General features: G+C 43.2%; 1 protein-coding gene across 1 annotated transcript in view; it reads right to left on the minus strand.

Annotated features, from left to right (window-relative positions):
* The window catches only part of TXNRD3 (thioredoxin reductase 3), a 67618-nt gene extending 57736 nt beyond the window's left edge, over window positions 1-9882 (minus strand). Inside the window, exons 1-2 of the mRNA XM_053220292.1 lie at window positions 9863-9882; window positions 9249-9681 (exon numbers count right to left, since the gene is read on the minus strand). Of these exons, the coding sequence (XP_053076267.1) occupies window positions 9249-9681; window positions 9863-9882 (453 nt within the window). The remainder of the gene's footprint in view (window positions 1-9248; window positions 9682-9862) is intronic.
* Window positions 9883-15867: the final 5985 nt, after the last annotated feature.

A 15867-nucleotide genomic window follows, 5' to 3' on the forward strand; every position in this document is an offset into this window, starting at 1 on the left:
AAACTTTAAATCAAAACTGTTATAACAGACTAAAAAGGACATCATAGGGGTGCCTGGGTGGCTCAGTTGGTTAAGCATCTGACTTCAGCTCAGGTCATGATCTTGCAGTTTGTGGGTTCAAGCCCTGTGTTGGGCTCTGTGCTGATAGCTCTGTTTCAGATTCTGTGTCTCCCTCTCTCTCTGCTCCTCCCCAGCCTGCACTTTGTCCCTCCCCCTCTCTCTCAAAAATAAACATTAAAAAAATTTTTTTAAACATCATATAAGGATAAAAGAGTTAATATGCCAAGACGATGTAACAATTATATAAACGTATCCACCAAACATCAGAGCTTCAAATATATGATGCAAACCCTAAACAAGCTGAAGATAGAAATGGACAGAATTATAATTATAGTAAGAGACTTGAATATTCCACTTTCAAAACTAGATAGAACAACAAGACAAAAGATCAACAAGGAATCAGAGGACTGAAGAACACTGCAGACCAAATGGACTTCATAGACATATTACGAAATACTGAATCCAAGATAGGCAGAATACACATCTCAAGTACACATGGAACATTCTCCAGGGTAGACCATATGCTAGGCCACAAAACAAGTCTTAATTAAGAAAAAAAAAAAAATGAAATCATAAAAAGTATCTGTTTTGATCACTGTAGAATGAAACTAAATATCAATAGCAGAAAGAAAACCAGAAAGTCCACAAATACGTGGAAATTAAACCAACACATTCTTAAACAATGGGTCAATGAAGAAATCACAAGGGAAATTAGAGAACATCTTCTCAAAGGAACATACAACATACCGAATAAAACAGTAAAATTTATGGGACCCAGTGAAAGTAGTGATTAAAGGAAAATCTATAGCTGTAAATGCTTATATTAAGAAAGAGAGAATATCTTTTTTATTTTGTTTTTATTGATTTTAGCAAGAGAGAGAGAGAGAGAGAGAGAAAGTGCAAGTGTGGGAGAGGGGCAGAGGGAGAGAAAGAGAATCTTAAGCAAGCTCCACACTCAGTGCAGAGCCCAATGTGGGGCTTTATCCCATGACCCTGGGATCATGACCTAAGACTAAATCAAGAGTCAGATGCTCAGCCAACTGAGCCACCCAGTCACCCCAAGAGGAAATATCTTAATAATCTAACTGTACAATTTAAGAAACTAGAGAGTATAACTAAACTCCAAGCTAGCAATGGGGAAGAAATGACATAAAGATCACAGCAGAGATAAACAAAATAGAGAATAGAAAAACAATAGAGGAAATCAACAAAACCAAGAATCGGTTCTTTGAGAAGATCCACAAAATTTATATAACTTTAGCTACAATGACTAAAGAAAAAACAGAGAGGACTCAAATAACTAAATAACTAACATCAGAATTGAAAGAGCATTACTACCGTTTCTACAGAAAGAAAAAGAATTACAAGAGAGTACTATGAACAACTGTACATTACAAATTAGATAATCTACATGAAATCTATAAATTCCTAGAAACACACAACTTCCTAAGACTGAATCATGAATAGTGAATGGAAATAGACCTATAACTAGTAAGGAGACTGAACGTGCAATCAAAAGCCTCCCAACAAAGAAAAGCCCAGGACTAGATGGCTTCGCTGGTGAATTCTACCAAACATACAAAGAAGAAGAAACACCAATCCTCCTCAAACTCTTCCAAAACATTGAAGAGGGTACCCTTCTAAGCTCCCTCTAAGGCTAATGCACCATTACACTGATACCAAAGCCAGACAAAGACACTACGAGAAAACCACAGACCCTGATGAATAGTGATGCAAAAATCCTCAACAAAATAATAGCTATAAAAATTCAACAGTATATTAAAAGTATTATATACCATGGCCAAGTGGGATTTATTCCTAGAATGTACGTATGGTTCAACATGTAAACACAGATCAACATAATACACCACATTAACAGAATGAAGGAAAGAAACTACACGATCATCTCAATGAATACAGATACAGCATTTAAGAAAATTCAACATCTTTTTCATGACAAAAACACTCAAAAAAACTAAGAATAAAAAAAACTACCTCAAGATGCTGAAGACCATATACGAAAAGCCCACAGATAATACCATACTTGACGGTGAAAGATTGAAAGCATTTCCTCTAAGACGAGGGGCAAAACAAGAATGCCCACTTTCACCACCTCTATTCAACGCAGTACTAGAAATCCCAGCCAGAGAAATAAGGCAAAAAAAAAAAAAAAAAAAGAAAGAAATAAAAGGCATCAAAATTGGAAAAGAAGTAAAACTCTCTCTGTTCAATGATTACTTATATGTATAAAACCTTAATGACTGTACCAAAGAACTGTTAATAAATTCAGCAAAGTTGCAGAATACAAAATCAACAGCAAAAAAATCAGTTGCTTTTCTACATACTAACAACGAACAATCTAAAAGAGAAATTAAGACAAAAACTCCACTTACAATAGCATAAAGAAGCATACTTAGGAATAAACTCAGGAAGGAGGCAAAGACTTGTACTCTGACAGCTATCTGTTGCTGAAAGAATTAGACACCGATAAATGGAAAGAAATCCCATGTTCATGGAATAGAAGACTTTACATTGCTAACACTAGCTACAGCAATCTACATATTTAGTGTAATCTCTATCAAAACCCCAAAAACAAATTTTGCAAAAATAGACAAATCCATCCTAAAATTCATACAGAATCTCAAGGGAAACCTGAAGAGTCAAAAACACCTTGAAAAGGAATAAAGTTGGAGGTCTCACACTTCCTGACTTCAAAAACTGCTACAAACTTACTGTAACCAAAACAGTACGATACTGGCATATAAACACAGACATAAAGATCAACAGAAGAAAACAGGAATTTCAGAAATAAAGTCTCACATATAAGGTTCAATGACTTTTTGACAAGGGTGCCAAGACCATTTAATGAGGAAAGGACAGTCTTTTCAACAAATGGTGCTGAGAAAACTGGATGGATATCCAGCACGCAAAAGAACGAAGTTGGAGCCTTACCTAACACCACATGCAAAGATTAACTCAAAATGGATCAAAGACATAAACATGAGAGCTAAAACTATAAACCTTCTTAGAAGAAAACATAAGGCAAAAGCCTTACAACACTGGATTTGGCAATGATTCTTTCAATATGATACGAAAGGCACAGGGAACAAAGAAAACAGACAAATTGGATCTCATGAAAATTAAAAACTTTTGTGCATCATAGGACACTATCAACGGAGGAAACTGTTGAGTTCCACTTGCAAATCACACACCTTGTAAGGGATTCACATCTAGAGTATATAGAGAACTCCTAAAAGTCAACAACAACAAATAACTCAATTTAAAAACTTGACACAGCACTTGAATTGACATTTCTCCAGAGAAGATATTAGCCATTATCAAATGGCCAATAAGGACATGAAAAGATAGCCATCAGGGAAATGCAAATCAAAACCACAATGAGATGCCATTTTGTGCCCATTAGGATGACTATTATCAAAACAAAAACAAAACAAAACAAAAAACAGAAAATAACAAGTGTTGGCAAGGATTTGGAGAAACTGGAAACTGTTGGTGGAAATGTGAAATGGTGTGACCACTACGGAAAACAGCATGGTAGTTCCTCAAAAAATTAAAAATTGAACTACCATATACACGATCCAGCAATTCCCATCTCCGCGTATATACCCAAAAGAACTCAAAGGAGGGACTCAAACATCAATTTGTACACCCCTGTTAACAACAGCAACATTCACAATGGCCTAAAGGTGGAAGCGACCCAAGTATCCGTCACTGGAGGAACACACATAATGGATTATTCAGAAAAGAAATTCTCTCAGGCTACAACGTGGAGGAACTTTGAGGATACTGTGCTCAGTGAAATAAGTGAGTCACAAGAAGGCATATCTTGCATGATGTCACTTATATGAGGCAACTAGAGTGGTTCAATTCATGGAGATGAAAACAGAATGGTGGTTTCCGGGGCTCGATGGGAAAGGGAATGAAGAATTTAGCTGGGGAAGATGAAACAGGTTCTGTGGACAGATGGCAGTGATGATGGTTGCACAGTAATGGTTAAAACAGTAAAATTTATGTTATATATATGTTACTGCCCCCCACAAAGCTGACAACGGATGTATGAAATTTTAACACACAAACATATGGATTCAGGACTGGGGAAACATGGCTTAAAGTTAATTTGGGGAAGAAGTTTAAAACCTCAGGGCGCTTCTGTGGGGCACCCAGGTGGCTCGGTCAGTTAAGCATCTGACTCTTGGTTTCAGCTCAGGCCATAATCTCACAGGTTGTGAGTTTGAGCCCTGTGTTCGGCTCCCAGCTGGTAATGCGGAGCCTGGTTGGGATTCTCTCTCTCTCCCTCTCTCTCTGTCCCTCCACCACTCATGTGTGTGCACGCTCTCTTTCTCTCTCTCTCTCTCAAAAAAAAAAAAATAAATAAACTTAAAAAAAAAAATCAGGGCGTTTTCTCCACTGTAGTTTGGGCCATTATCCTAACAGTAACGTCTCCACTCATCTAGCTGTTTCCACAGTCTACTCCTCATACCATTGCCAGATTTCAAATCACAGACCTCTTCACTCCTCTTCTCAAAAGTCTGAGATAACTCTGCCCACATCATTAAGTCCACGCTTACCTAGGAGCATTTTAAGGTCTCCTCAATATGACTTTAAGTGTAAATTTCCAGCCATTTTCCAATTACTCTCCTGATTCCTATCATATCCCCTCCGTTCAGCCACACACTATTTTCATTTCAGCATCTCCTACTTTTGCTTATACTAATTCTTTGGCTAGATGCTCTTTTTTACCTACAGATATCCAATGTATCTCTCAAGAAACAGCTTACATACAATTTCCTGAAAATTTTCCGATCCGCCACACAAGCGATTATCTTTGCCTCTCATTCCTTTTTTTTTTTTTCAGTCACTTCTTGTAGGACAGGAGAGCTGGCTGATTACTGCTCATTGGACTATGAGTTCTCAGTTTATTCATTTTTGTGTTTCCACAACACTAAGCTCCCATAATGCTTGTTGAATAATATTAGTGGCCCAATCAAGGAAGAAACCTCTCTGCTTGATTCCACACAGATGTTGAATAAGGTGTCCAATTTGGGGTGATACATTTCAAAGGTTCATAGTCAAACTTTTGTACAATCAAATTAGTGAAGGGTCAAGTATACAGATAAATGATATGAGTACATAAAGAAAATGGGCTGGGGGCACCTGGGTGGCTCAGTCAGTTAAGTGTCCGACTTCAGCTCAGGTCATGATCTCACAGTTCCTGGGTTCGAGCCCTGCGCCAGGCTCTGTGCTGACACCTCAGAGCCTGGAGCCTGCTTCAGATTCTGTGTCTCCCTCTCTCTCTCTGCCCCACCCCCACTTGTGTTATCTCTCTCTCTCTCAAAAAAAAATAAAACATTTTTTAAAATAATAATAATTAAAAAAAAGTGGGCTGCCTGGCCAGGTAAGAAAAACGCTGAGAGAAAATACCAGAAGATTGATCATTCAAGTAAAAGCAGATTTCCTTTTTTTTTTTTTTTTAATGTTTTTTATGAGAGAGACAGAGCATGAGCAGAGGAGGGGCAGAGAGAGAGAAGGAAGCACAGAATCCGAAGCAGCTCCAGGCTCTGATCTGTCAGCACAGAGCCCAAAGTGGGGCTGAAACTCACAAACCATGAGATCAGGACCTGAGCCGAAGTCGGAAGCTCAAAGGACTGAGCCACCCAGGGGCCCCAATTGGCTCAAGTTCTAAAAAAAAATCTAACAATCAGAGCTATCCAATTATGTAATGGGACTGAAACTAGTTGCCACATTATTGGAAGTGTTGACAAACACAGGATGCAGGATCATTTGTCCTAAGATTTTCTTCATCAGCAAAGGTTCGACTAGAATGATCTAAGACCATTTATTTATTCAATGCACGTTACATGCCTAACACTATTCTAGGCCCCAGTGATACAACAGTGGACAGGTACCTTTCTGATCACTTGGCCCTTTTATAAGCTCCAAAGGACAACTTAAAAAGAGCAGAGATAGAAGGCAACGCCTGGAAACAGATCAATGCATACAGAAGAACTTGATGGTCATGATGAGTGAGCATTCAAAGTAGCACAGAAAGGGGACGCCTGGGTGGCTCAGTTGGGTAAGCCTCTGACTTCAGCTCAGGTCATGATCTCACGGTTCACAACTTCGAGCCCTGTGTCAGGCTCTGTGCTGACAGCTCAGAGCCTGGAGCCTGCTTCGGATTCTGTGTGTGTCTCTCTCTCTGCCTCTCCCCCGCTCATGCTCGCTCTCTCTCTCTCTCTCTCTCTCTCAAAGATACATAAACATTAAAACAACAACAACAACAAAGTAGCACAGAAAGGATGGACTCTCCAATAAATGAAACAGTAATTATCTTTTAAGTCATAAAGAAAAAAACCAAACTGGATCTCCACTCACATCATCAGCATCAAGTACAGGTATAATAAAGGTGTGAGAAGGTGTCAGAAGCATGCTCCAAAACTTTCAGGAGCTAAAACAGGAGAGTATCTTTATGCCCTCGGAGGTAGAAACAGGTTTCTTAAAGATGATACAAAAAGCACAAAGGAAAAAGAAGTGACAGATTCAACTACATTAAACTTGGCAAATTTCAGTTAGCTGAAAAATCTCACAATCAGAATGAAAAGAAAAGTCAAATCTGGGAGACTGCCAACACATATATCCAAGGGATCAGCACCCAAAATATACAAAGAACAGCTATGAATCAGAACAAAAATAAATACCTGACAGAGAAATAAGCATGAGATGTGAATTTCATAGAGAGGAAACCCAAATGACCTGTAAACACATGAGAAGATGTTTACCTTATTGGGGAAATTGAAAATTAAAGCCACAGAAAACTACCATTTCATAACTGCCAGAATGGCGATCATAAAATGTCTCAACAGTTGGCAAGAACTTAGAACAAGGGGAGCAGTTATATACTGCCAGCGGTATAATCACTTGGAAAAACGTCTTGGAGTCACTTAGGCAAGGTCAGCTTCAAGATACCTACTCTAAGATAAAGTGTTACATACTTGCACATAGCTTACTTGCAAGAAAAGGCACAGCTGTACTGTTTTCAAGAGCAAAATACTAGACACAGCACAATCAATAAAATGTGGTATGATTCATCCTAAGGATTACAGATATGAAGATTAACAAGCCACAGCTGCAGATACTAACACGCATGAATCTCTAAAACATAACTGCTGAGAGGAAAACTGCAAAATAATACATATGTATGATTTCTACTTTCATAAAGTACCAAAACAAGCCAAATGCAACAAAATATCATTTAAGGATATACATGTATTTGGGAAAACTGTAAAGCAAAGCAAGGAATTTTGGACAGTGGTAAATCCCAGTGGGGGTGGGCTGGAGGGGGAGGGAGGAGTATGTTAATAAAGGGAAACCTCACTAAAACGTAGTTGGGGGGTTCAGGAGGGATAGCTCTCACACCCTACCACTCCCCATCAATTGCAAACCCAACAAGAAGGAGAAGGATCTTGCTCAGATACTATCACTACCCCAGCAGAAAGAAGAAAGCCTTTCTCAGCCCCAGGGAACAGCCTAGCCAGTACAGCCAGTGAAAAGCCATCATGCTCGGAATCCCCAGTTTACCCCAGAGGACTTCTTGTTTACAATGGCCCTGCCAATCTCCCCCTTCCTCTATAAAAAAGCAGCCCTCTCCTCTGTTCAGATTTGCCTATGGTTTTGCCTGTGGTTTCATGGTAGTTTGCTTGTCCTGGACTGTAATTCTGCTCTTCTTTTATTATTTTTTTTAACGTTTATTTATTTTTGAGACAGAGAGAGACAGAGCATGAATGGGGGAGGGTCAGAGAGAGAGGGAGACACAGAATCTGAAGCAGGCTCGAGGCTCTGAGCTGTCAGCCAGACTTGGGGCTCAAACTCAGGAGCTGTGAGATCATGACCTGAGCTGAAGTTGGACGCTTAACTGACAGAGCCACCCAGGTGCCCAAGACCATTTGTTTACTGTTTATTTATTCTTGACAGGAAGAGCACGAGAGAGAGAGAGAGAGAGAGAGAGAGAGAGAGCGCGCGCAAGCGATAGCAAAAGAGAGCGCGCATGAGCAGGGGAGGAGCAGAAAGAGAGGGAAACAGAATCCGAAGCAGGCTCCAGGCTCTGAGCTGTCAGTAGAGCCCAACCCGGGGCTCGAACCGGAAAACCACAGATCACAACCTGAACTGAAGTCGGAGCCACCCAGGCGCCGCGGGCAGTTTTATTTTTAAGGTTAGCAGTAAGGAGGAAGAGGCATCCAAGGTTTCCAAAACACAAGTGTTTCATTATCCTTTAAGATGTATATGCATGATGTACATGTTTTATGAAACAATATAAGGCAATGTAAACCTGAAAATAAACCTGAAAAACATAGCTTATAATTTGATAAACCTAACCTAATAGTTTATGTTTTTTCATATTCCATGTATTATTATTTCAACTTTTTGATAATATGCAGTTCAAAGTACTGAAAGTCCCTGTTTGTACAGATGGGTTTCTCTTACTTGGGTTCGTTTCTACACAGGTCATTTTTCCACTAAAAACAAATGTGCCCAGAAAAACAATGCTGCATTCCCAGCCAGCCCAACGAAAGTTAAGGCAGTGGGCAAGACAGCTGAAATTACCCATCACCTGCTACCATCCTCGCACCCTTCCTTACGTTCGTTTAACAAGATGTGACAACCAAGGTTAGGTGGGGTTCTGTAACCTGGTCAAGGTCACGCAGTTAGGAAGTGGGATCTGAATCCAGCTTTAGTCTACTCCCACGTCCTGGCCTCTCCCCAGACCACCCTTTCACCAAGCAAAAAGTTTGTGGAAATGCCTTTATCTCTCCAAATAAGCTCTTGATAAAGAAGCCACCGTCAGGCTAACCGCCAGGAGAAGAACCACAGGCCGAGTCCCGAGAACAAGTATTGACTCCGAGGCCCGGAGTCTAGGAGGTCGGCCGCGTGGCCGTCTCTCCCGCGGTGCCAAAGGGACCAAGCCACGGGGCCTGTCACCACCACCGCCGAGACCGCGCGCGGCATCCCGGCTCCCGTCCAAGGGCTGAACCGGCTGGCGCTCTGTCCGCAGAGTCGCGGAAGGGATGAGCTGCCTGGACCCCGGGAGACCCCGCTTCCCCCGAGCTCCCACGCCCCCAGCAGCCAGCCGGCCCGACCCCCCAACCCGCCGGCCCCGCCCCCGCCCCGCCTACCCGCGTGCAGTGCGGACAGTAACTCTTGCTGAAGATCATCACTCGGTTACCCTCGATTAGGCCCAAGAGGCGGCGCCGCAGCTCCTCGCGGGCCTCGGAAGACGAGCGGCCGGTGCCGGGAGACGACAGGCGGGCCCGGCGCCCCGGCGGCGAAGACACAAGCACTCCGCGGACGCTGCCCAGGCGGCGGTTGGGGGCGGTGCCCACCTTCACCGGCCCAGGCGAGGTCTGCGCCCGCGGCGGCGGTGGTGGCGGTGGTTGCGCCAGGGCCTCGGTGTCGCTCCCGGCCTGGCCGGACCTGCTCAGGGACCGAGAGGCTGGCGGCGGCGCCAGAACCGGGCCTGGAAAGGGGGAACCGTGAACACCGCCCACGCTACGGACTGGCCACAAGTTAGCCTGACCGCCGCTCGCGCCGCCCCGCCCCCGGCGCCGCCCCGCCCCCGGCGCCGCCCCGCCCCCGGCGCCGCCCCGCCCCCGCCCCGGCACGGCCACGCCACGCCACGCCCCCGGCGCCGCCACGCCACGCCCCCGGCACCGCCCCGTGCATGCGAACTAGGCCGCTGCCCTAGCTGTAGGGGAGTCGCTTGACCTTCCGGAGAGGTTAGAGGTCAAACCGCCCATCCTCATTATCCATTATGTATGCACATATGGGGATGGCTTCCCAGTCTCCCTGATGTCGCCCTGGGTTGCCCCCTGTGGAGGACTTTCCATGCCTGGTAATCTCCACCGGCCCCCTCAAACAACCTTAAAGATAGATACATACCTCAGTGAGGGTAGATGTCCGGATCATAGGAAAAGTGTAAGAAATAAAACCGTCTTCAGGAAAGATGATTTTTTTACTTTAGGTTTTTATTTTAATTCCAATTAGTCCACATACAGTGTTATATTAGTTTCGACTGTATAATATAGTGATTTTACAGTTCCATACACCACCTATCACTCCTCACAACAACTGTACCCTTTAATCCCTTAATCCCCCTGACTTTTTCATTCATCCTCTGCCGCCCCCCCCCCCCAACAACTCCCTTCTGGTAAACTGATGTTTGTTCTCTACAGTTAAGCGTCTGGTTTTTTTGGTTTGTCTCCTTTTTTTTTTCCCCTTTGTTCATTTGTTTTGTTTCTTAAATTCCCCATGAGTGAAATCATATGGTATTTGTCTTTCTGTGGCTTATTTTGCTTTAGCGTTATATTCTCTAGCTCCATGCACGTCATTGCAAATGTCAAGATGTCATTCTTTTTATAGCTGCGTAATATTCCATTATATATGCATACCACATCTTCATTTTTAAAAATTGTTTTAAATATTTATTTTTGAGAGCGAGAGAGACAGAGCATGAGCGGGGAAGGGGCAGAGAGAGGGAGACAGAATCTGAAGCAGTCTCCAGGCTCTGAGCTGTCAGCACAGAGCCCAATGCGGGGCTCAAACCCACAAACTGCAAGACCGTGACCTGAGCTGAGGTCAGACGCTTAACGGACTGAGACAGGCGCCCCCCACCCCCCGCATCTTCCCATCTTCTTTAGTCATTCATTCATCAGTCAATGGACACTTGGGCTGCTTCCATATCTTGGCTACTGTAAACAATGCTGCTATGTATCCCTATGAATCAATGTTTTTTGTGTTCTTTGGGTAAATACCCAGTAGTGCAGTTGGTGGATCTTAAGGTAGTTCTATTTTTAACTGTTTGAGAAACCTCCATACTGTTTTACAGAGTGGCTGCCACAATTTGCATTCCCACCAACAGCACACGAATGTTCCTTTTCCTCCACATCCTCGCCAACACCTGTTGTTTCCTGTGTTCTGGATTTTAGCCATTCTGACAGGTGTGAGGTGATATCTCATTGTAGTTGTTTAATGTTTATTTATATTTGAGACAGAGAAAGAGAGAGAGAGAGAGAGAGAGAGAGCACGTGAAGGGGAAGGGGCAGAGAGGAAAGGGGACACAGAATCGGAAGCAGGCTCCAGGCTCTGAGCTGTCAGCACAGCTGAACCTACAAGCCGCGAGATCACAACCCGAGCCAAAGTCGACACTCAGCTGACTGAGCCACCCGGTCTCCCGTCTCACTGTAATTTTGATTTGCATTCCCCTGATGATAAGTGATGGTGAGCATCTTTTCGTGTGTTTATTGGCCAAGATGGTTATTTGTTTTTAAGTTTATGTCCCACAACTAAATAAAAATACTACATTTCCTATGGCAATGCAATTTTTTCCTCAAATTTTTATTTAAATTCTAGTTAATCAACATATGGTGCAATATTGGTTTCAAGAGTAGAATCCAGTGATTCATCACTTACATACAACACCCAGTGCTCATCACAAGTGCCCTCCTTAACACCCATCACCCATCTAGCCCACCCCCCCCCACACCTCCCTCCATCAACCCTCAGTTTGTTCTCTATCATTAAGCCTCTCATGGCTTGTTTCCCTCTCTCTTCCCCCCCACCATATGTTCATCTGCTTTGTTTCTTAAATTCCACATATGAGTGAAATCATGTGGTATTTGTCTTTCTCTGACTTATTTCACTTAGCATAATACACTCAAGCTCCATCTATGTCATTGCAAATGGCAAGAGTTCATTCTTCTGGATGGCTGAGTAATATTCCATTGTATATGTGTACCACATCTGTTCTATCCATTCATCAGTTAGGACAGTTGGGCTCTCTCTGTAGCTTGGCTATGTAATCCAGTTCCAAAGTGAGTTTCCTAGGTTGGTACCCCACAGTCCATACTACACTGAATTCTGGAGGCACCTCTCATAAAGGAACCCTGAAGTCATCTGCACAGGAACAGGAATCCTGTATTTATCATTTGGGTGTGGGGTGTGGGGGGAAGATCCCAGGGCTGAACTTGGTCACCAAGGCCTATAGCCCCTTGCGCTGCGGTGAATGAATGAAACCCCAATAAAGAGGCTCGACTGCAAGCCCAGAAAGCTGGCCTGGTCCCTCCCAGTTGTCATCCCCTGACACTGCCACACTGGCTTTCTCCCTGTGCCTCAGAGCTGTCAGACTGATTCCAGCCTTAGGGTCTCTGCACTTTCTGCTTTCTCAGCCTATGATGTTCTGCCCCTTTGGCCAATATAGCTCCTTCTTGTCGACTGAGTCTTGGCTTAAATGGTACCTTCTTACAGAACATTTTGCCATCCATCAGAAACGAAGTAGCCCCCTGTCTCCATCACATCACACATATTCTAGTTTCTTCATGACACATATACCGCTATTTGCAATGATCGTTTATAGTTACAACCAGTAAACCATACTTGTTTGTTGTCTGTGCCCCCTCTCCCATCACCACCCCCAGAGTGTAAGATCCATGAGGGAAGGACCTCATCACTCTAGCTCACAGCTCTGTCCCCAGAGTCTATCAGTGCTTCCCCTGTAGTACGCACACGTGAATGAATGAATGAATGAATGAATGAATGATTCAAACATGTCACAAATTGCTAGTTGCATATATGACCCTAATTTGCTTCCCCTCTGGTCCCCGTGTGATGGGCTGGGCCTCAAATCCTTCTCCTTCCTACCCTATTCATTCAGAGAGCCCTAAGTCAGGGAGGTGGCCCACAGACCATGTCGTTCAGGGAGTGCCACTCCTCCTGCCCAGGAGCTGTGTAGCCTTGATTCCACCAGCATCTACTGAAATTCCAGGGCTGGGCTCCGTGTCAGGGAGTGAGGCAATGGATGACAGTGTCTGTCTTCAGATCAGAGCCTTTCAGGGAGAGATGTCAAAAATAAGGGGCACAAATGGGGAAGTTGTTCTAAAGAGAGGAATGTACTTAAGCTGAATTTGGTGAGCTGGAGAGTAGTTTACCCAGACAATGAGTTGAAAGAGGATCCAGACAGAGGGAGGCAGCCCAAATGACCCACTGAAGCAGGGTACAGCCCAGGGTATTTGGGGAAATGCTGGAGGCTCTACAAATGGGCAGAGCTGAGGTGAAAATTAATGCTAACGAAGTGAGCAGGGGCCAGATGGCTAAGACCTGGTTGCCTTACTGTTTAGAGACTCTCTGGGAAGAAAAGTAAAACAAAGGACAATGATTTCAGGCAGGAAGCAGCTGGCCGCCCTGCCAACCTGAGCAAAGATTAAAGTTTGGAGTGTGAAAATGAAGAGAGGAGACCTCACTGGGGCGCCTGGGTGGCTCAGTAGGTTTAGCGTCCGACTTCGGCTCAGGTCATGATCTCACGGTTCATGAATTCAAGCCCCACATCGGGCTCTGTGCTGACAGCTCAGAGTCTGGAGCCTGCTTCAAGTTCTGTCTCTCCCCCTCTGTGTCCCTCCCTCGCTCACGCTTTGTCTCTCTCTCTCTCTCTCTCTCTCAAAAATAAACATTTAAAAAAATTTAAAAGTTTAAGAAAGGAAACCTCAATAAGAGTCAGGAGGCCGGCAGGGGGCGCTCTCATGCCCCACCGCTGGTAGCCAATTGCAGACCCAATAGGAAGAGAGGTACCAGGCAAGTCCATACTACTTTAGCCCCGGATTTACTATCCCAGCAGAAGAAAGGTTTTTCTCCTCCCCCAGCAAGAGCCCACACAATGAAAGCCGATCACAACTCAGCTAATGAAAAGGCACTCTGCTTCTGTCCTTTCCTTTGTCCTAGGGACTTGCCAATGGTTTTGCCTGTAACTTGCTTATCCCAAATTGCAATTCTCTTCTATTCCCGACTAAGCCCAATTTTGCTGGTAAAGTAACTGGCAGTTTTATTTTTAAGGTTAACAGGAGAAAATGAGAAAGAAAGAAAACACACCAAGAGGGATGCCCCTTTCTTCTTCCTATTTAATGTTAATTATTTGTCTTCTCTCTTTACCGCTTAATCAATACTTGCATAATGTCCATTTTTTAAATCTTTTTCAAAGAAAGTTTTAAATTTTATCAATTAAATTCACTTTTTTGTTTCTTAATTCATTAATTTCTGCTTTTACTTTTTAAATAGAAGTTTATTTTTCATTTTTCCTATTCCTTAACTTGTACATTTAATCCATTTATTTCTCCTTTCTTTTTTTAATTTTTCTTAATGTTTATTTATTTTTGAGAGAGAGAGAGAGAGAGCGTGAGCAGGGAAAGGACAGAGAGAGAGGACACAGAATCTGAAGCAGGCTCCAGGCTCTGAGCTGTCAGGGCCTTGTTTCTTTTTTAAAAATAAATATTAGAGGGGGCGCCTGGGTGACTCAGTCGGTTAAGCGTCTGACTTTGGCTCAGGTCATGATCTCACGGTTCATGGGTTTGAGCCCCACGTCAGGCTCTGTGCTGACAGCTCAGAGCCTGGAGCCTGCCTCAGATTCTGTGTCTGCCCCTCCCCTGCTCGCACTCTATCTCTCTCTAAAATAAATAAACATTAAAAAAATGTTTTAATAAATACTAGGGTAATTCTATTTTGAGTTTTTTGAGGAATCTCCACACTGTTTTCCAGAGTGGCTGCACCAGTATGCATTCCCACCAAGAATGCAAGAGGGTTCCCCTTTCTCTACATTCTCACTAACATCGGTTGTTACCTGAGTTGCTAATTTTAGCCACTCTGACAGGTGTGAGGTGCTATCTCATTGTGGTTTTGATTTGTATTTCCCTGATGATGAACGATGTTTTGAGCATCTCTTCATTGTCTGTTAGCCATCTGAATGTCTTCTTTCGAAAAGTGTCTATTTGTGTTTTCTGCCCATTTCTACACTGGATTATTTGTTTTTCAGGTGTTGAGTTTGGTAAGTTCTTTGGAGATTTTTGGATATTAACCCTTTATCCAATATGTCATTTGCAAATATCTACTCCCATTCCACTGGTTGCCTTTTAGTTTTGTTGATTATTTCCTTCACTCTGCAGAAGCTTTTTATCTTGATGAGGTCTTAATAATTCATTTTTGCTTTTATTTCCTTTGCCCTTGGAGACGTGTCAAGTAAGAAGTTGCTGCGGCCAAGGTCAAAGAGATCATTGCCTGTTTTCTCCTCTAGAGCTTTGATGATTTTCTGCCTCACATTTAGGTCTTTCATCCATTTTGAGTTTATTTTTATGTATGGTGTAAGAAAGTGGTCCAGGTTCATTCTTTTGCATGTTGCTGTCCAGTTCTCCCAGCACCATTTGCTAAAGAGACTGTATTTTTTTCCATTGGATACTACTAGGAATTTATCCAAAGGATACAAGAGTGCTGATTCATAGGGGCACATCCACCCCAATGTTTATAGCAGCACTATCAACCATAGCCAAATTATGGAAAGAGCCCAAGTGTCCATCAACTGATGAATGGATAAAGAAGATGTGGTTTGTATATACGATGGATTACTACTTGGCAATGAAAAGGAATTAAATCCTGCCATTTGCAAGAACATGGATGGAACTGGAGGGTTAGGATAAGTGAAAAAAGGCAGGCAGAGAAAGACAGATATTATATGTTCTCACTCATATGTGGAATTTGAGAAACTTAAGAGAGGACCATGGGGGAAGGGAAGGGAAAAAAATAGTTTCAAGCAGAGAGGGAGGAAGGCAAACCATAAGAGACTCTTAAATACATAGAACAAACTGAAGGTTGATGGGGGAGCAGGGGAGAGGGGGAAATGGGTGATGGGCATTGAGGAGGGCACTTGTTGGAATGAGTGCTAGGTATTGTATGGAAGCGATGAATCGTAGGAATCTACTC

The sequence above is a fragment of the Acinonyx jubatus genome, chromosome A2, assembly GCF_027475565.1.
Source record: "Acinonyx jubatus isolate Ajub_Pintada_27869175 chromosome A2, VMU_Ajub_asm_v1.0, whole genome shotgun sequence".
Lineage (NCBI taxonomy): Eukaryota > Metazoa > Chordata > Mammalia > Carnivora > Felidae > Acinonyx > Acinonyx jubatus.